The following is a 19136-nucleotide window of genomic DNA, read 5'->3' as shown; positions in this document are numbered from 1 at the left end:
TCTGGGCTCCTTTGCCAGCCAGAATCATGGCCCCTGCTAGACAACAGCCGGCGCCGCCCCCCTTCAGCAAGGACGAAAAAGTCCTCTGCTTTCACATGGACATGCTTTACGAGGCCAAGATCATGGACGTGCAGGCTGGTGAGAAGCCCGGAGACGGGTACAAGTACAAGGTGCACTACAAAGGGTGGAAGAACACCTGGGACGACTGGGTCCTGGTTGACCGTATCCGACCCTTCGACGACGAGCACAAAGAGCTCGCCGCCCAGCTTCACGCCCAGCTGAAGCACAACCTGCAGAGAAGTGCCAAGCAGCCCAAGAAGGGCCTACGGAGCGGTGCGGAATCCGCCAGGGTCAGTGAAGAGCGATCCGGGTCCGCCACCATCCAAGGAAGCCGAGGAGGCAGACGCGGAAAGGACTGGGAACTTGAGCAGGTAAGATCTCCATCTGTTTTGTATTGCTTCTACTTCCCAGTCATTTTGTTGTAATCTCACGGAGTCCTTGATCAGCACCCTCAGAGTTGTGGGATGCAGAGTGAGGACACTCATACCTCTGGTAAGTGCCTTGAGGGAGTACAGATGAGCTTCAGCCTAGTAGACTGGCTCGTGATGGCCTCTAAAGTTAGATTGGCCCTCTGAAAGTATCGGGGTAGAATTGCGGCTCTATCACGAACCATGGCCAGCCAGTAAGTGCTGTGACAGTGTCCAAGGCTGCTTGTTCTGCTCCGTGACCTGTAACCTTTGGCTACCTACCTCCTATCAAACTGCCACTGCACTGCATCGCATCGCCTCGCACCTCAGTTTTTGCCCACCTCAAATAGGTAAATTCTATCCTGCATCTTGCAGAACTGCCTACTTCATATTATTTCCCCGCCAAATCATTTTTCTTTTCATCCAGGCACCTGCTTGGTCTCTTCTCTCCTCCCAACATTCTTCACACTTCTCTCTCCTGCGAATTATCTCCTTCTTTTGCATCCCCATCTGCACACACATTTCTACCCCGACGACTCAACACAATGACTCTTGTTCGCCCTCCTCCTGCTCGGCAGGATTTCCCGATATCAAATGCTCGAGGCTCTCCAGAAACGACTCCCTCGCCCGAGTCCACTCCCTCTCCCTATTCTTCTCTGTCCAGCGGCAGCCGTGGGCGAAAGAGAGTGAGAATCGCCAGGCTTCGCGAGCCCTTTGATCATCTCACCTATCTCCCGCCCCCCAACCACCGTTATGCGAAGGAGCCCAGGAAAAGCAGCCCCCTGAATATCGATGTCACGACCACGACATCCAGGAAGCGTCGCTCGACAGCCTCCAGGTCGCCCAAGTCTCGGGCGAAACCAAAGCAGCCGTCGCCTCCCCCCTTGAATCCATCGAATCCCTTGAGACGGTAGCTACACACCATCCCCAATCACCTTTGGCTTTTATGTTGCCCTGCCTTCATACACCCTTTGGTTCTTTTTTCGCCTTTTACTTCCAACGCTCAATCTCCGTCATGTGCTTCGCTAACTTTCAATAGGAGGACTCCTTTCACAACAAGCCCATGATCAATATCCCGATACCCGACCACATTCAGGCTATGCTGGTCGATGACTGGGAGAATATCACCAAGAACAACCAACTCGTCCCCCTTCCTCATTCTAAGCCAGTGAGCAAGATTCTGGACGACTATCTGGCCTATGAGCGACCCCACCGAGAAGAAGGATCCTCCAGCCTGGATATCCTCGAAGAAGTCGTTGCCGGATTCCGCGAGTACTTTGAGAAGGCCCTTAGCAGGATCCTCCTGTACCGGTACGTTTCATTCCCTGCCTATAAAGAAACATCACATGGCTAATCAGTGTCCAGATTCGAGCGTCACCAGTTCATGGACCTCCGCAAAATGTGGGAGAATGCAGAGTCCGACTCTGCGACGAAGACGGTCTGTGATGTCTACGGCGCCGAGCATCTCGCTCGTTTGATTGGTAAGTGACTCACTATTGCACTCGGTTGCAATCAATGACTGACTGACCTTTCCGCAGTGTCCCTCCCTGAGCTTTTGGCGCAAACCAACATGGATCAACAGTCCGTTTCGCGTCTCCGGGAGGAGATTGGCAAGTTCAACGTCTGGCTTGGCCGCAACTGCGAGAACTACTTTGTCAGCGAGTACGAGACCCCTTCTCAGGACTACATCGACAAGGCTCGTAGCTTCTAAACCCGACACGCCTCGGGATCATCATTGCGAAGCAGTAACCCGACCTTGATCACTACGCTTTAGGGGGAATAGCTGCCTTTTCTAGCTTGCCTGCTTGCTTCAGTTTCTCCCACGTCCAGGTACAGGATGAACCGAAGAAGCTTGACCACAAGATTTGAGCTACACATAACTGGAGAGAACCTTTGGGCCTTTGTAACGGCCTCTTTTGGGGAGCAATACAGGAATTCGGTCGAGATAGGCGGAGGTTTGGTGGTGTAGGATAATTGGAAGCTTTCGTAATAATACCTTGTTTCAACATGTCTCTGCTCTCTTTGGGATTAAGCCATTGTGCCTGAATATGCTCAAGGTTACCTGGGCACAGGCTGCGTCAAGTCGTGATCGTGTTGTAGTCTTTCACACATTGTGATTTGTCGTGATTCTATCCTCCCTACAGAGCCAACATCGCATCGCCAGCTCCGTCTTTTGTACAGAATGTCGTTACAGTATGGTACAATCCCAGTCTCTTTTCCCTTTTCCCTTTCACATCTTCCTCTTGGTATCCCCTCACATCCGCGGCACAGCCTTCTCGATATAGAACCCCTTATCCGGCGTCCGCGTCGCCTTGAGCTCCTGCTTGTTCATCGGGCGGTCCACCTCCTGGACGCGCACCAGCTCCTTGACCTTGAGGATCATACCGGCGAACTGGGGGTGCACCGGGTGGAAGACGGTCTGCATGCGGCGGCGCAGGCCTAGGGCCGCCAGGACGCCGCGTGTCCGCTCGGGGAGACCGATGGCGGATCGGTGGAGGGTGATTCGGAAGTAGGACATTGTGATTCTTCTTGTCGTTGGGAGGAGGGAGGGTTCGTAGGCGGCTTTGGAGGTAAGATTCGTTTTGGCTGATTGAGTGCTATGTCTAGAGCAATTGTCGTATGAGAATAGGTTCTTCGAGTACGGCAATGGCTTGATCTTACCATCAATGGCGTAAACATGCGCTCTTGTGCAGTCGGAAAGGGATACAGCAGCCCGCCGTTCACGTCTCGTCTCGTCGGTCGTCCTCGTTCAAGCAAGCACAAGCCGGACCAACGTCAAAATCCACCCACCGGCGCCAAGCCTTTTCCGCCAGGACCAGTGCCAATTCCGCCGTAGGAGGGGCATCATGTGACCACACACCACCCACTTATCTTATCTCTCCAGTATTCTCATGATGGAGGCACGTGATGAAATATGGGATGAAGACCAGGCGTTGACAATTGTAAGGACAAGATAGGTACACAGACACCGATGGTACTTCTAGCAACCTCTGTGGTACCAGCAGAATACTTCATGGGGCCCCGTTTATCTTCCCGCTCGGCTCCCGAAGATCACGTTAGATGCCCATGGGGAAGGCGGTATAAGCCAACATGTGCATGGCCCAGACATCATGACTGCACCTAGTGTCGTTTTCTGACGGTGACCAACCTAACGACGACATTCATTGTGAGGCATTGAACAACGTCTAATCATCGGTCTTACTCAATGATAGGTACATGGACAAATATTCATTGCAAACATCAACATTCATGTCTATAAGTTCAAGCGAGTAATAAGGAGCGCCATCTTGCGGCCTCCTGCACTAGTTACATTGTATTGGAAATCTCATACAGACCGCCGTCTTCCGCGGCACGTCTATGTAGGCCGGCACAAAATCATCATTGCACGACCCAGCCTCTTATCCCCCGTTGCATTACTGTTTTCCACATTCCTTTAAAGAGAAACCTCGACACGGCCCTCAGCGCCGCCACCCTGCTGCAGGTTGGGGAGGAGGTAGGTGATGTCATCCCAAGGATGACGGTAGAGACCAGTGCGCAGGCGCTTCTGGTCGAGGAAGTGGGCAATCAGACCAATGCTTCGGCCGAGGACGAAGAGACCGTTGAGAACACCCATCTTGAGGTAATCCTCAGCCTCCTCAGCAGAGAAGGCACCGCAGTTGCGGAGAAGGTCGACGAAGCAGACAGCGATGCAGCCATCGACGTTCAGGATAAGGTTGTCCTTCTTGGAGGTGGTGACAGTCTCAACGGCGAGGGCGTAGTCGAGGAGCTTGTGGCTGGGGAAGTTGTTAAGGACATACTCCTTGACCAGCTCGACACGCAGATCGGGGTTGTTTCGCGACTTGATTCGGTGGCCAATACCGGGGATGAGCTTGTTGGCCTTGCGCATGCTGTCGACGAACTCACGGGGGCTGAGACCCTTGTCGAAAGCCCGAGTGAACTCCTCAGCGGCGCCGTCAAGGGCACCACCGAATCGAGAGCCAATGGTCAGCAGACCAGAAACAAGGGCGCTGATGAGGTCCTTGCCGGCACGGGTAGTGATGATGGTGTTCATGGCACCGGACACGGCGGGACCGTGGTCGGCAGTAAGCATGAGGACCATCTCGAGGAACTTGGAGGCGTAGGTGGGCAGACGGCGGCGGAACCACAGCAGTGACATAACACCACCAATGCCAATATCCTCCTTGAAAACGTCGGAGATGGGCATACCGGCGTAGAGGAGCTCCTGACCACGGTCATCGGAAATGGTGGAGATGAAGGCAGCAGGCTTTCGGATGAGGCCAAGCTCCTGAGCCCAAGAGTAGTCAATGGGGATCTTGGGGACAACGGGCTCGGGCTGAGGGACAATAGTGCCCTTGGAGACAAGGCCGTCGTAGACCTCCTTGAGGACGCTGGGGAGGTCCTCGAAGGTGTTGGGGACGTGGAAACCAGCCTCACGCATCTTCTCGTTCTTCATGGCAGCAGTCTCAAGCTGAGAGTTGGCGAAAGAACCGGCGTGACCGAACTGGACCTCGGTCTTGAACATGCTGGCGCAGGTACCAATGGCCCAGGCGACAATGGGCTTGGTGATGATGCCCTGCTTAACGGCATCAATCACCTTGTACTCCTCAACACCACCGACCTCACCAAGGAGGACGAGGATCTTGCACTCGGGATCGGCCTGGTATCGCAGCAGGTGGTCGATGAAAGTGGTACCGGGGTATCGGTCACCGCCAATAGCAATACCCTCATAAACACCGTCGGTGTTACCCGCAATAATGTTGTTGAGCTCGTTGGACATACCACCAGACTTGGAGACGTAGCCGACGGAACCCTTGCGGTAGAGCTTGGAGGCGACAATGTTGTCCATCATACCACCAGTGTTACCAATCTTGAAGCTGCCGGGCTTGATACCACCGACGGTGGCGGGGCCGATGATGGTGACGCCCTTCTTCTTGGCGACATGAGCGATCTCGCGAGCTCGCTGGGGACTGTGCGTTAGTAATTGCTCAAGCTCTGGAGCGCAATTGGTTCAACTTACTCGCTCGGGGACACCCTCAGCAATGATGGCAATGGTCTTGATCTGGGGGAACTCCATAAGCTCCATGGTGGAGCTGTAGACACTTCGCGACGAGGCAAAGTTGACGACGACATCAACGTCGGGGTGCTTGCTCACGGCCTTCTCCACCTGCTGGTAGACGGGCAGCAGAGTCTCGCTGGTGCCCCAGTACATCTTGCTGACGAATTGACCGCCAAAGGTGTAGATGATGCCGGCGACCGAGGGCTTGGCGCGCTTGCAGATGAAGTCGAAGTCCAGCATGCCCTGGACGGCTCGGGGCTGGAGACCGTAGACGAAGCATCGCGTCTTGCCGGTGAAGAGAGCATGCTCGGGGAGAGGGCTCAGCGGCCGGCTGGGAGCCGGGAAACGCTGGATGTTGTCGTTGGCCGACAGGCTGCTGGTGGAAGCGGGAGCCATGGCGAATGTCGAGCTCGCTTGCGTGTAGATGGGAAGATCTGGAGGGTTGAGCGCTGGAGGGACCAGAAGATGGTGTCAGCAGCTGGAAGAAGACGCTTTGAGCTCCGGGGGAAGTGCTGGCTCAAAGGAATTAGACGGAGAGGAAGATGTATGAGGAGGAAAAGAGGAAGGAGCAATGGATGAGAGAAACGCTCGAGGATGAGGAGATGCGACAGTTGAAGGGGACGAGGGGGCGGGGAGGAGGTGAGTGAGAATTCAGGAGGAATGAACTGGGCTTGGTTTTTGGTTGACTTTCAAGGGTCAAAGACGGCGGGACGTTTCTCTACTGGACGGCCAAGTTGGCGGGCGGGCTCGTCAAAGCTGTCGGCAGCTGGCGGGGATGGAGAGCACCTGCTGGGATCGATGAGTGAGGCCGCGGTACCTGAGGTCACCCACACCACAAAAATTCAGTGGGGTTGGCGGGCTGGCGCCGCTGGGACATGGCAGGCTTGGGGTCGGGTAGTGGGTACCTCAGGTACATGCTCGGGACCATACCCCTGCGGGACCCCCCGTGCAGGAGGATGTACCTCAAGTACCTGACACTAGCCACCACATGCGCCGGGTTTCTTACCCATCCATTGAACCACTCGAGAGCGCTTTCGGAGGCAGAACACAACACCACCAGAAACAGACACCAGAGGGATTTGCTCACCTCACCCTTGGGTCAACAATTGGGTCGTGTCGAGGGCTCATCAAGGCAATCTGGTCTAATTGCCAAAGTAGGAAATACCTCGTCTGACCTGGAATGGAATTAACTAGCCTCAGCCTCTGCCTGCGAACGGTCAATGGCTCCCGTCATGGATGGTGCATGAATTCACCGTCCAGCCAGTTGGGGAAGAGATCCAGCTTTTCTTTGGGGATTCGCTTGTACTCGGGGTCCTCTTTTTTTTCTTGTTGATCTGTTGAATCCATGTCCCTTTTTGTGGTTTGCGATTGAGCTTGTCAAGCTTCCAAGCCCAGGTACCGGTACTTGGCGTGAGAGGACCATTGCCAGTTCCAGTTGGATTGGGAGAGGCGTCGATAGCGGCTTGTCCCCCACCATAGCCGCCCCAAGACCTTGCAAGACGTTGATGTGAATCGTTGCAATCTAAGACGGGACCCATTGAAACGATTGATGCCGAGCCCAGGCGGATTTTTTTCTGTCTCTGGTTTCGGGTGGGAGAGACAAGAAGGATGCTCGCCCGGGTTTCGTGAGACGAGGGGTTAATCTGGCCTCCAGCTGGCGGCCAACCCCATTCCCTGTATTGCCCATGGTCGTCGAAGATCTCACCAGATCGTCGGCATGAACCTGAAAGGCATCCTTGGGATGTCGTAAGCCCCTATTTCAGGAGGCAGGGCGGCCAGTCAGCCACCGCAGAACAGTCAGCTCTCGCTTGTGTGTTTGCTGGTGGTGTGGTGGCATGTCATCTTGTCCCAATCCCATGCCCTTTTTCAGGGATGATACAGAGTGAATGAAATGGCGGCAATGAATCGCTGCAGCGCAGTGCAGAGATGGACGAGACCAAGGGTTGCCGGCTTCCCACAAGGGTCCGCCTGGCTTGGTGTGTCGCCAAGAAATGAAACTCGACGGTCAGCCTCTGTGGGATGAAGCCACTGTCTTCTCCTGATCCATCCGACTCATGTTCCACAGATAACATGAAGTTCCAATAAGGTACGCTTGTGCCAGAAAAAACCTCCACCGAACGTCGGAGGTAGATGCGATGAGAAAGACTTTGATCCCGTAGCCAGCCGGCCATTGTGGGCTTGTGAGAGTGGACTGGATCGTCCATGGAACAGCTCAAGTGAGAGCTTCCATCCACTTGGAGGGGGATAGAGGGGCAGAGTGAGCTAAGGCCAGGGTACCTCAGGTCGGGGGTGGCGCCCACGGGCTGACCACCCGCTAAAACAGCCACCGTGCGTCCTTCCATCTGCTCAGCGCCCGGACATGGGCAGGAGCCTCTAGGTCCAGTCGAGTCAAGGATGATTGCCTTAAGCTCACCTCACCTCACCTCACCGCAAGGTCGGTCAGTCACCGCAGCGAGCGTGCAACATGAGAATACTTGTCTCGCGTCGCCCTCGTGGCGCTCAAGGTGTCTGATCAGGGGCTCTGAGACCCGGCGCGACCGCTAAAGCCATCCCCGGGACCCGAAGCCAATCGTTCCCTATCTCAGGGACGGGAAACTTCCCCAGCCTCGAGCCAGGTTGCATCGGATGCCCTGCCCTGCCCTGCCCTGGTGCTCGCTCCCGCAGACTCTCTCCCCGCCCAACGGTTTGGTTGCCGGTCAACGTCGACGCTTCCCTCTCCCGCAAAAGAAAGTGCAGAGAGAAGAATAATGCCGAGAAGCTGATAGAAGCTCCTGGGTAAATGAGCACCGTGGCGGGAAATTGACCTGGGTTCCATTCGTAGGTAGCGTGCAAAATGGTTGCTGCGGTTTTCGGCGGTTTGTCGAGTCAACTGGTCGTACGTAAGGTGTCGCCCCTGGTCCACTTGGTCCTCAACAGCTTCCATCCAATGTCCTCAGCATGGGGGGCCAAAGTGACAAGGCGGCATGTACCGGTACCTCGAATGTCGCAGAGTGAGCTCATCGCTTTTTCAGGCGGGCAGCCATGACAGTCCCCAATGAATTTTGGCGACCGCGGGTATGTCGGTTTTCCAGGGCCCAGGTACCTCGGCCACGCGCTGGCCGAGCTTGTCACTCCAGGTACCCAAGGTACAGACTGACCGCCCGCCCCAGAGCCCGCCAGGTTGTCGCGCCCCCTCCCCCTTCCAACCCCTCCACTCCACCCGCATCTTCCCCTTTGAGGCGCCAAAATCCTGGGAGCTTCGTTTTTTCGAGAGAGCTCACCTCACTCAGTGCCGTCCCGCCTCTTTCTTTGCTCTTCTCATCCTCCCATCGTCTTGATCTGAAGCATCCTCTCTCCCTCCTCTTTCGCCTTCATCTCGTCGTCATAATCTCTGCTTCTCGCTTCCTGTTGCAGAGTTCTTCTCAATCGCCAATTTCAACTTCATTGTCGCAGCCCGCTTCAGTGGTGAGTGAGCTCTTCCCCGCCGACCCTCGCATCGTGCAATCTGGACAAGTTGTCGCAATCGCAATCGCAATTGCTTCCCTGAGGCCTTGATTGTTGCGCCAGACTCGTCCTCGTAATATCCACTCTTCGCGCCCGAGTAGCTTTGGCTGTAGTTCCAGCTCCATCTTGAAGTTGAACTTGCAACTCAATTGCGCACTTGCGAGCCGTCATCCATCCATTTGTCGCCGAACTCGACCGCTGACCAGCTTCCTCGGTCTAGAATTGAACAAGAAAAGGGAATAAGCAGACACTTGCCAGCTCATTCCATACTCACCTTTTTTCCCGTTCATCTCCCATTCTCATAATTCAAAATGTCCGCCAAGTCGATCCTCGAGGCCGACGGCAAGGCCATCCTCAACTACCACCTCACTCGTGCTCCCGTCATCAAGCCGAGTCCTCTTCCTCCTCCCGCCAAGCACAACCCTCCCACCAGACTGGCCTCGCTGTACTTCCCCGAGGATGCCAACGTCGATGACATTCTGAACCAGGCCGAGGTCACCTACCCTTGGCTCCTCCAGTCCGACGCCAAGTTCGTCGCAAAGCCCGATCAGCTCATCAAGCGACGAGGAAAGAGTGGTCTCCTTGCCCTGAACAAGACCTGGGCTGAGGCCAAGGCCTGGGTTGCTGAGCGAGCCGGCAAGGAGCAGCAGGTTGAGCACACCACTGGCGTCTTGAGGCAATTCCTCGTTGAGCCTTTCGTTCCTCACCCTCAAGACACCGAGTACTACATCAACATCAACTCGGTCCGCGATGTAAGTTGAAGTTTCTTGTTCCTCAGATCTTGATTCCGAATTGGGTTGGTACTCCAGACAAGTGTTCGGGGGCCTCAACCGCAAGGCTCACCAGGGAGTCAATGAAAAAATACAAGAGGAGGAAATTGTATAGGAGGAGAAAGGGGCCTGTGGCAACTTGTATTCGTGATTTTGGCGTTGCAAGAGTCGAACTGGTCTGGATTTGTGGGTTCGTTCAAGCTCTGCCGGTAATCATTGTTTTGTACCGACGGGCGAACGGATGCCGCGATAAGGACCCTTCGGACCGCCCCCTGGCCTGCTCGGGCCCCTCCGTCGGAAATCTACCGAATGCTCCGGACCACCGATCCATCTCCGTGTGTGAGCTTTTACTAATATCGATTGACCATAGGGCGACTGGATCCTCTTCACCCACGAGGGTGGTGTTGATGTCGGTGATGTTGACGCCAAGGCTGAGAAGCTCTTGATCCCCGTTGACCTCGCCGAGTACCCCTCCAACGAGGAGATTGCTGCTACTCTCCTCAAGAACGTCCCCGAGGGCGTCCACAATGTCCTCGTCGACTTCATCACCCGTCTGTATGCCGTCTATGTCGACTGCCAGTTCACCTACCTCGAGATCAACCCCCTGGTGGTGATCCCCAACGAGGACAAGACCTCTGCTGCTGTGCACTTCCTGGATCTTGCTGCCAAGCTCGACCAGACTGCCGACTTTGAGTGTGGTGTCAAGTGGGCTATTGCCCGATCTCCTGCTGCCCTTGGCCTTACCAACGTCGCCGCTTCTACCGGCGACAAGGTCAACATCGATGCTGGTCCTCCCATGGAGTTCCCTGCCCCCTTCGGCCGTGAGCTGACCAAGGAGGAGGCTTACATCGCTGACCTCGATGCTAAGACTGGTGCTTCCCTCAAGCTTACCGTCCTGAACGCCAAGGGCCGCATCTGGACTCTCGTCGCTGGTGGTGGTGCCTCGGTCGTCTACGCTGATGCCATCGCCTCTGCCGGCTTTGCTGATGAGCTCGCCAACTACGGCGAGTACTCTGGTGCTCCCACCGAGTCCCAGACCTACCACTACGCCCGAACCGTCCTTGACCTCCTTCTCCGTGCTCCCGAGTCCGACAAGGGCAAGGTCCTGTTCATCGGTGGTGGTATTGCCAACTTCACCAACGTCGCCAGCACCTTCAAGGGTGTCATCCGGGCGCTGCGGGACTTTGCTCCCAAGCTGAACGAGCACAACGTCCAGATCTGGGTGCGACGTGCTGGCCCCAACTACCAGGAGGGTCTCAAGAACATGAAGGCCGCCACCCAGGAGCTCGGCCTCAACGCCAAGATCTTTGGCCCTGAGATGCACGTCTCTGGTATCGTGCCCCTGGCTCTCATCCCCGGAAAGTGGGAGGAGAGCAAGGCGCAGGAGTTCCAGGGTTAAAGGGGAGAGATCTTGACCGGGTGGTCAGTCGGGTATAAAGGGATGGCGCGGGTATATACAAGATACCTGGAGTGAACGACTTTTTGTACTGCAAGATAGAACGGATGATGCAATTCCCAGGCTTGGGGCCGATGATGATGGGTCAACCAAGCCGTGTATGGCAGTATTCTATGACGGAAAGAAAGCTAATAGATTTGATGACACTCACAATGATGTTTTTCTGTGTGTTCGCGATTGTGTTTATTGTTAATTGATGCGTTTGCTCAGCTGCATGAGGCTCTCTCATCTTCGGTCTGTTCTCTCCTTCTATCCCATTTCGAGCAAACGAGTTTCCCCCGTGGTCGTTTGTCCCGTTCAACCCCCACTTACATGATATCTGAAACAGGAGCCGGATATCTCTTATTCGCCCGTCTCAGTGTGAGGCTCGCCGTACCACCACACGCCTTAAGTCTACTGTGCTCCTCGTCATCGTCTGTGTAACCATTCCCACGAGATTGGACCTTCCGCATGGGTAGGATGTGAATATCAGGCCATGGATAGCCGAGTTCCGTATGTACCCAGGTACTTTCGTAGCATGGCTCCTGCCTTGAAGACCGAGACATGTCCCCTTTTCTCGCCAGAATCTTCCACTCGTCACCCGGAGAGTGCCGACTCCTTCTGCCTTCAAGCTCAGTTTCTCTCCTTTGAGAACGACTCTTTCCCTCTTAAACCAGACGAGCTGGTCCGTGTGACATTGTTGAGTCATTGTTGAGACGCAAGTGACCCATCCCGTGATGGCCTCCTTCCTCAATAAAGACCCAGGGAGGGGGTGAGCATTTGCAAACGAGGGAAGGAGGCACCTACGCATTGGGAAGTCATGTGCCGTGGTACCGAACGGATCGGACCTTCCCACAATAGGCGGCCGGGGTCCCTTCGGGACGGCGAACGGAGGGGTCGACGGCCTATCACGCTCCCGCCGCCGAGACATCCAGTGTCCTGGTGTTGACGCAATGCAGACCCTAAGACGCCTGAAAATGCAGGACGCCGCCAGGACTCTCCAGAGTATGCACGGCAGGTGGATGTCATGCCGTGAGGCAGGCGGGTCGTCGTTGGGGACAATACAAAAACCCTTCTCCTCCCTCAGACAAACGCTGTCCTCTTTTCATTCTCTTTCTATTCATCTTCTCAACACTCGATCCGTCTGCACAAACACGCTCCTCTTTCCTGTTCTCGCTCGTCCACTTCTTCCAAGCACACACTCTTCCTCCCACGCTTGCCCTTGCCGGGTCCTCGTTGCGTCTATGGAACGTTCACGTCGCCCCTGGGCTCGCCCCATCTCCCCGAGCTGTCGCTCACCAAGTCGGTTCTCTGACTTGACTGCCCTCAGTTCTGCACTGGTATGATGCCCAGCTTCGTGCTCCCTTTCCTGCTGCTCATCATGTTGCAAAGCACTCTGTACCGCCTCCCACCTCGTTCTCCTGACACTCCGCTGTCAGCAGCTACCAAGACCCGACAAGGTAAGTTTCGATGCTTCTCTACCGTCACTCACCTTGTGCCAACCCGTGACAGTTTCCTTTTACCGGCTCAAGAGCCCGATTGTCCTTGTAAGCTTTCACTGTCATCTATCACATCAAGGTAAGCACCTCGCCCCTTCTCCACCATCACCACGAGCCCCTGTTGACGTTATGACAGCTCTTCGTCATGTCTTCTTACAACTATGAAGATGACGATGTCTACAATGGTCCTGGTTGCTGTATGAAGTGCTGTCGAGCACTTGATGTTGGTAATCATGATGCATGCGGGGCATGTTATTGCCGCCGCAGTTTCCGACCGGATTATGATCGCGATATCTATCCAGGCTGGAGCTTCGGAGAGTACTACCCAGGTAGTCGACGTGAGGATTGGGCGGATACGTCCAGCAACGCTGCGCCTGTCACTAACAACTCCAACAACCGGGGCGGGCGTGGAGGTTCTTCCCAGAACACTTCCGATTCAACTTCCCACAGTGCTCGCCAGGTTACGACCACCTCTGGGACTCGTCAGTCTCCTGAGAATGGCGGAGATTCCAAGGACTCTGACAAGTCCGAGGAAAAGAAGGCTAAGCCAAAGTCATTCTGTGAGTACCCCGGGAAGATTTGAACGCTCCTCCGCTGACATGACGTGTTTCGACAGTGGCCTCTCTCCTGTCCTGGCTCTGGGGTTGATCCAGCGCGATGATGTCGAGCATCAGTCAGTCACTGCACACTTTGGTACGGCACGGATCTCGTTACAAGACGAGCTTGAGGTAAACACATGAAGAGGAATACACGAGGAACGCACGAAGGGAACACAAGGAGTGAACACGAAATGAACTTCAATGCATCGATAGCACGTTACAACACTGGACGCTGGTCGTCTCCTGGGCATGACTTTACGACACCGGACGCGGGTAGTCCTCGGAGCTCACTAGCCAGCTATAATTTGATAGCAATGCAAGTCGGAGCCTTAAATACCTTTCCTGTCTGGTGACTTGGTACTCGTGCAATCATTACTCGATCTTGATCAACTTGGCACTCGAGCATGATCAATGTTGGGCACGGCAATACGAGACAACAAGGTGCAAGTAGGTAGTCAAGGTTGTATTGATTGCAATCAACTCGGATCCTGGGAAACATCAAGGATCCTTCTAATCAAATCAGGCACTGGAACAAGAAACCTGAGAAGCAAAATCGCCCGTTTTTTCACCTCCCTATCGCAGTGAAGACAGACGATTGGTATCGTGTAACTCTTTGCATCTTTCGAGAAGTAAAATGCGCACGTAACTCCCCTCCAAACACCAAATGCTTAAATCATGCTCTCTCCTAATCTCCTTCCTACACTTCCATCCCACCCGTGTGCCGCTTACAGAGCAAACATCATGGCGGCCAGGGGAATGGCGACAGCCCACATCATAGGTCGGGTGAGGACAGCGGCATCCTCCTCGTCGTCGCTGTTGGTGCTGTTGTCCGAGCTGGTGCTGTTCTCGACAGTCTCGCTGCCAGTGTCGGCCTCGTTCTTACCCGCGGCGTTTGACTCGTCGTCGGCGAGAGGGATGACCTTGAGGTTCTTCATCTCGGTACCGTCGGCGTTCTTGACAGTGAGCTTGACGTTCCAGTCCGAGATCTTGATGATCTTGCCACTGGGAGCATTCTTAATGCCGTTCTTGATCAGCTTGTCAGCACCAGGGGGGTAGGCGGGGAGGGTGAAGTTGCTGTCGAAGCCCTCATCCTCAATGATGCTGGCCTTGCAGGCAGGGGCCTTGGGGGCGCTCTTGCTGGCAGGCTGAGACTGAACCTCCTTCCAGTCAATCTTAGCGAACTGGTTCTTGAGGCGGTTGAAGTCGCCGAGGATCTGGAGGGTGTCTCCCTTGATCTGGACAAGACCGTAGTTGTTGTCCTCCTCGGTGTACTCGTAGACGACGCCACCAGAGAAGACGGGGGTCATCTCCTTTCCGTACATGGCCTGAGTCTCGTTCCAGTATCGGGGCTGGGGCTTGTTGCAGCCATACTCGCTGAAGAAGACGGGAACAGAAGTGTCCTTGAAACCCTCGGTGAGCTTATCGAAGGAGGAGCTCTTGTAGGTGGCCTCGGGACCACACCACGAGTACGAGTTGAGAGCAAAGAGATCGGCGCGGCTCATGTCGTTCTTGTCGCCGGATTCAGAGCACTGCATGTAGTTCCAGGTATCCCAGAGGACCTCGCGGACATCAGCAGCGGAGTAGCCGACGGGGATCTGGCGCTTCAGGTTGTTCTTGATGTAGCCCTTGAGGTCACGGGTGACGGCACGGAGATACTGAGGGACAACCTCGGCGGTCTCGATGTTGTTGATGACTTCGTTGGCCGAGAAGAAGAGAAGGGTGTTGGGGTAGTTGCCGAAGGCCTCGGCGATAGCAAAGGTGCGGTTGAGGTACTCGGTGTAGTAGCTTTCCCAGGGGTTCTCGGAGGTGATGGCCTCGCCGGGAAGGGGTGAGTTGACGTCAATCATCATGTACATGCCAGCCTAGGCGTCATGTCAGTTCAACAGGTTCTGTGGATGTTGTGTGCACGACTTACGGCGTTGAAAATGCTGGCGCATTCGTCGTGGTTGATGTTGGGGTCAAGGTTGTAGACGCGAATAGCGTTGATACCCAGAATCTGCATCAGAGCAGCATCTCGGAGACACTCCTCCTTGTGGCTCAGAGGATCCTTTCCAGTGGCAGGGTCGTAGCCGGCGCTGCCGCCGGGCTGGTAGGCCATTCCGACGATCTGGAACTTGTTGCCAGTCTCGGGGTTGATGAAGTCGGTTCCCTGGATCTCGAGGGGAGTGACGGCACTGACTACCGTGGCCCCAAGGGCCATGAGGGCAGCGTTGATCTAGAGGGGGCATGTCAGTGGCCGAAATGACGAGCGAGAGCAGCGGGGTGCATTTGTTGCGATGCGATGCGACGAGGTCCAACTTACAAGCATGGCGACTATGTAGCTACTACAACGCTCACGGGTGGTGTGTTTTCAAGAAAGCGAAATAAGGTCGAATATAGGCGCTTGCGATCTCGAGAGAAGCAAATAGCTCCTTGTCAGCTCACGTTGGTCGATTGTTTTGGTGGTGGTGTTGAGTGAGGTAAATGGTGAGCACGAGAAAAGGCGCAAGAGTCGCAAAAGGAATGAACGACGAGAATCGAAAGGCAGAACCACAGTCCGAACTATGGACTGGGTGTTTGTTGGAAGGAGCGTATGGAGTTGGTAGGAGAGAAAATTGGGAAGTAAGAGGGAAAAGGAAAAAGAAGAAGGTTAAAGTCGAAGGTGATGGACAGTGACAAGGACGGACTGGAGACACAAGCGGGACGGAGGCGGCAAAGCACAGCGGATAGAGGCAAGCTCAAATACGAAACGGGAACGGGCTCCCGACGATGGATGGACGGACTCCTTGATCACATTTGCGAGCGAGTCTATTGCGGCCAAGGCCATGGCGAGGCATGGCAATCTGGGCATTAACCAGCATGAAGTGGAGGGGCCTATGGTCTTGGCTATGGTCATGGCTTTGACCGGGTCTTGAACGACTCCATCCCGCCGTACTTCACATGGACGGGAACTCTACACAACAACAGAAAGACAGACAAGCCTCAACACCATACAGAAGGTCTCATATCATCATTCTTCCTCTTGCCAGATGCAGTAAGGACCCTTGGCTGTCATGGGGCCCCTACTGCCCGACCCCGGTCATGCCCAGACCCTGCGCCGACGCCATACGAGAGATGGCCGCCAGCCACTGGCGAGTGCCACTGAGACCGGTCCCGTCTTCTGGGCGCAAAGACAGAAGACCACTGGACGCCATGGAGAATCCTCAACCACTGGCCGCCGCCCAGTGACGAATCGCCGTTGGAGCGTTCCTGGTCCCACCACGTTTTGTCCAGGGCCCGCGCCTGGGGGTTGCCACCATTCCCAAAACGTAGACTGACAATTTCACGTCCAGACACTTGTCGCGACTCTCACTCTGGGCTTCACTCTCCTCACCGTCGCTGCGCCTTCCTCGGCGTCGCAGTCGACGCTCGGCGCCTCGTCTTGGCTCCTGTCGGTGAGGCATGGGTCTACGTGATGGCCTCGACGATCTCCATCATATTTACCGCTCCAACTTAAGATTGGGTTTGCTGCCGAGACCTTGGCCCAATTCTAAGTCTCGGGTGATGGCTCCCAGGTCCCGGCATAGTTTTGTTTGTTTGCGGCGAGAGGGAGATTTGACGGTAAGGTACGGAGTATCGTCCTTCATGGTGAAGCAGACCACGTGCTGCTCCCCCGACCCAAGTCGGTATGATGATACTCTACTAGGTTGTTAAGATTGCCCGTGTAACCTCCGTCCGAGACTGGCATTCTACCCGAAAATGCGTTCTGGTGCTGAGCAACAAGGCATTCAGAGTCGAATGCGTCAGAGAGAAGCGATGTCCCAGGCCAATGTCTCATGTTTAAACTCGCTGGTGATCCAGATCTGTCTCTCATTCCGGCGCCTGTATCCCCTTGGTAGTGTGCCCCCTTTTTCTTCCCAGGCTCATTAAGGGTTGCTCTCCGCTGTGTGTGCCACCATGCCGCATCCAATGGTCACGATATCTCGCCCAGGCGCTTCGAAGCTTGGCTACCGGCTGCCCATAAATTAACCACCACCATCGAGCTAGGCCGCCTCATGCCCTGTCGATGCAAGGGCAAGGGTCCTACCGCCCCTTACTCCAGTGTAGTGGCTGGCCTCTCAGACGAGTTGCCGCGCCGTCTTCTTTGGACGATTGCTTCCGCCTGCCAGCTCCCAATAGATTTCTTTGTTTCTGTGTCGCTATCTACCTAGGTATGGTCCCCTCAGGGGCTCTATCTGGAGCTCCATGTGGCGGCTGGGGCCGAGATTCCGGTCCTCCATCGTTCTATTGGACGCTTAATCGTGAGGCGTTTACTCTAAAAGACTTGCTCCAGCACTGGCTAATTATCTTTCACCCACGCAAATGTATCGGATAAATAAGATGCAGATTGTGCGTCTCAATATCGCTAGTATTGTTCGCATTGATGAAACTCGGACAGGTGAAACCACCTTTTGCAGGGATCATGCAGGGCCCTTTGCGGCCGACCCTCTTTATCTTGAAGCATCCCTCTGACAGATTCGGGATCGTCAGGCTGTTGATGAGGTTTTCGGCGAATGACCGTTTGCGGTGTATATCCCGTCTTCTAGGCTCATGTCTCTCGGTAGCATATTTGACTGGTTATTAATGCCACTGTCGGTGAGTTCCAGCCTCGTGACTCTTGATTTCGTTCCTGGCCACTCGCCTTGCTATAAGTCCCACCTCGCGATATTGCCCATATGCCCACTACTCACAGAGCCACCATCTGGAGTGAATGAGTTATGAAGACAGAGAAACCACGATAAGCCCACTTGCGATCTAAAAGTCATAGCACAAGTTGTGTGCACCTGCTACTGCGTTGATCTCAAAGATTGGTTGTGGTTCATTTCTTGAGGCCATACCCTATACCAAAGGGCAGGCCAAGCGAAGATCACAGATGTCATCGATCACGGTCTAATTCTGGCGAAGAAGTCGATACTGGGGCTGTCGAGGCCGTTGGAAGTCCACAGCTTAGGTGTTCCATGAGCATTTGTTTAGTCCCCGTGTAATGTATCGGGTCATTAGGCCCTGAGCAATATCCACATATCCCAGCCTGCCACCAACACCATTAACTATCATGTACACCCAACTTTGACGATCATCTACCTAGTCAACAGGAACCTACGAGGACTGGCCAGAAACCGATGCCCGACGTCACAATCCAGGATCACCACACATGTCATACGGGGTCTTCATCTCAAAGAGTAGCACACCTTCGCGCAGCTAGGAACCGAACCACCTACCCAACACAAGAGGCAGCCTGTCTGGGTCAAAGTCAAGGTAACAGAGATTGTCCTACATAAGATAGTCGTCATTCAATCTCGGCACACTCCTCACGCTAGTCAGGACACAAGCTATCCATGTCAAAAACTCCAGTGGGAATTGATACACTACACTATGTACCTAGGCAACGAAACTAACTCTATAATAGAGCATGGGGTAACCGGTCTGATTAAAACATAAAAAAGGCCAAGATAGCTCTCCGGGGTAACACTGAACGAAAATGAAAAAAAATGTCGCGTACAGCTTCGACATGGACTGAGCCGGCAGAACCACCTCCTGAGACTTAGCCATATTAGAACCGACAATTCCGTCGGCACCCAAGCATGAGCAAATGCCCCCCAAGTGTCCTGCTCTCATCCCGTGCTCGCCTGTCAACGTCATCGAAACGATGTAAAAAGGCCTTTTGTCGGTTAATCACAGTATATGTGACCGCCGTAACCCCCCGACAAAGCAACTACTTTTTGGGTTTGCTGTACATGAGGCCGTGAAATATGTCGAGAGTCGTAACAAATGCGGGCTATCTAGCTGCCCAGAGACGCCGTTGCTCCCTCGCCAACACAAGTTTAAGCAC

At 54.6% G+C, this 19136-nt stretch overlaps 7 protein-coding genes across 7 annotated transcripts; 3 read left to right on the top strand and 4 right to left on the bottom strand.

The window, feature by feature from the left end:
* Positions 1-26: 26 nt before the first annotated feature.
* Positions 27-2178, top strand: MRS44_002754 (uncharacterized protein; the record flags this gene model as incomplete). The annotated part of the gene is made up of 5 exons (XM_065622946.1): positions 27-431; positions 1237-1377; positions 1507-1778; positions 1833-1948; positions 2006-2178. 5 exons carry the CDS (start codon positions 27-29, stop codon positions 2176-2178), a joined length of 1107 nt encoding a protein of 368 aa, XP_065479018.1.
* Positions 2179-2721: 543 nt separating this feature from the next.
* On the bottom strand, positions 2722-2985 carry MRS44_002753 (mitochondrial 54S ribosomal protein uL30m; the record flags this gene model as incomplete). Its single annotated transcript, XM_046280765.2, has 1 exon — positions 2722-2985. The coding sequence occupies one exon, from the start codon at positions 2983-2985 to the stop codon at positions 2722-2724; it is 264 nt and encodes an 87-aa protein (XP_046136860.2).
* A 915-nt stretch (positions 2986-3900) lies between these two features.
* Positions 3901-5919, bottom strand: MRS44_002752 (uncharacterized protein; the record flags this gene model as incomplete). Its single annotated transcript, XM_046268171.2, has 2 exons — positions 3901-5427; positions 5485-5919. 2 exons carry the CDS (start codon positions 5917-5919, stop codon positions 3901-3903), a joined length of 1962 nt encoding a protein of 653 aa, XP_046136859.1.
* A 3398-nt stretch (positions 5920-9317) lies between these two features.
* On the top strand, positions 9318-11175 carry MRS44_002751 (uncharacterized protein; the record flags this gene model as incomplete). The annotated part of the gene is made up of 2 exons (XM_046278253.1): positions 9318-9758; positions 10147-11175. The coding sequence occupies 2 exons, from the start codon at positions 9318-9320 to the stop codon at positions 11173-11175; spliced, it is 1470 nt and encodes a 489-aa protein (XP_046136858.1).
* Positions 11176-12592: 1417 nt separating this feature from the next.
* Positions 12593-13358, top strand: MRS44_002750 (uncharacterized protein; the record flags this gene model as incomplete). Its single annotated transcript, XM_046273505.2, has 4 exons — positions 12593-12671; positions 12724-12758; positions 12847-13270; positions 13327-13358. 4 exons carry the CDS (start codon positions 12593-12595, stop codon positions 13356-13358), a joined length of 570 nt encoding a protein of 189 aa, XP_046136857.2.
* A 676-nt stretch (positions 13359-14034) lies between these two features.
* MRS44_002749 (uncharacterized protein) lies at positions 14035-15617 on the bottom strand (the record flags this gene model as incomplete). The annotated part of the gene is made up of 3 exons (XM_046268172.2): positions 14035-15171; positions 15225-15524; positions 15612-15617. 3 exons carry the CDS (start codon positions 15615-15617, stop codon positions 14035-14037), a joined length of 1443 nt encoding a protein of 480 aa, XP_046136856.1.
* A 993-nt stretch (positions 15618-16610) lies between these two features.
* Positions 16611-16914, bottom strand: MRS44_002748 (uncharacterized protein; the record flags this gene model as incomplete). The annotated part of the gene is made up of 2 exons (XM_065622945.1): positions 16611-16716; positions 16772-16914. 2 exons carry the CDS (start codon positions 16912-16914, stop codon positions 16611-16613), a joined length of 249 nt encoding a protein of 82 aa, XP_065479017.1.
* Positions 16915-19136: the final 2222 nt, after the last annotated feature.

Source organism: Fusarium solani (genome assembly GCF_023522795.1).
Source record: "Fusarium solani strain SB1 chromosome Unknown bctg00000001, whole genome shotgun sequence".
Taxonomy (NCBI): Eukaryota; Fungi; Ascomycota; class Sordariomycetes; order Hypocreales; family Nectriaceae; genus Fusarium; species Fusarium solani.
The sequence above is the reverse complement of the archived record's forward strand: the minus strand, read 5'-3'. Positions and strand labels throughout refer to the sequence as shown.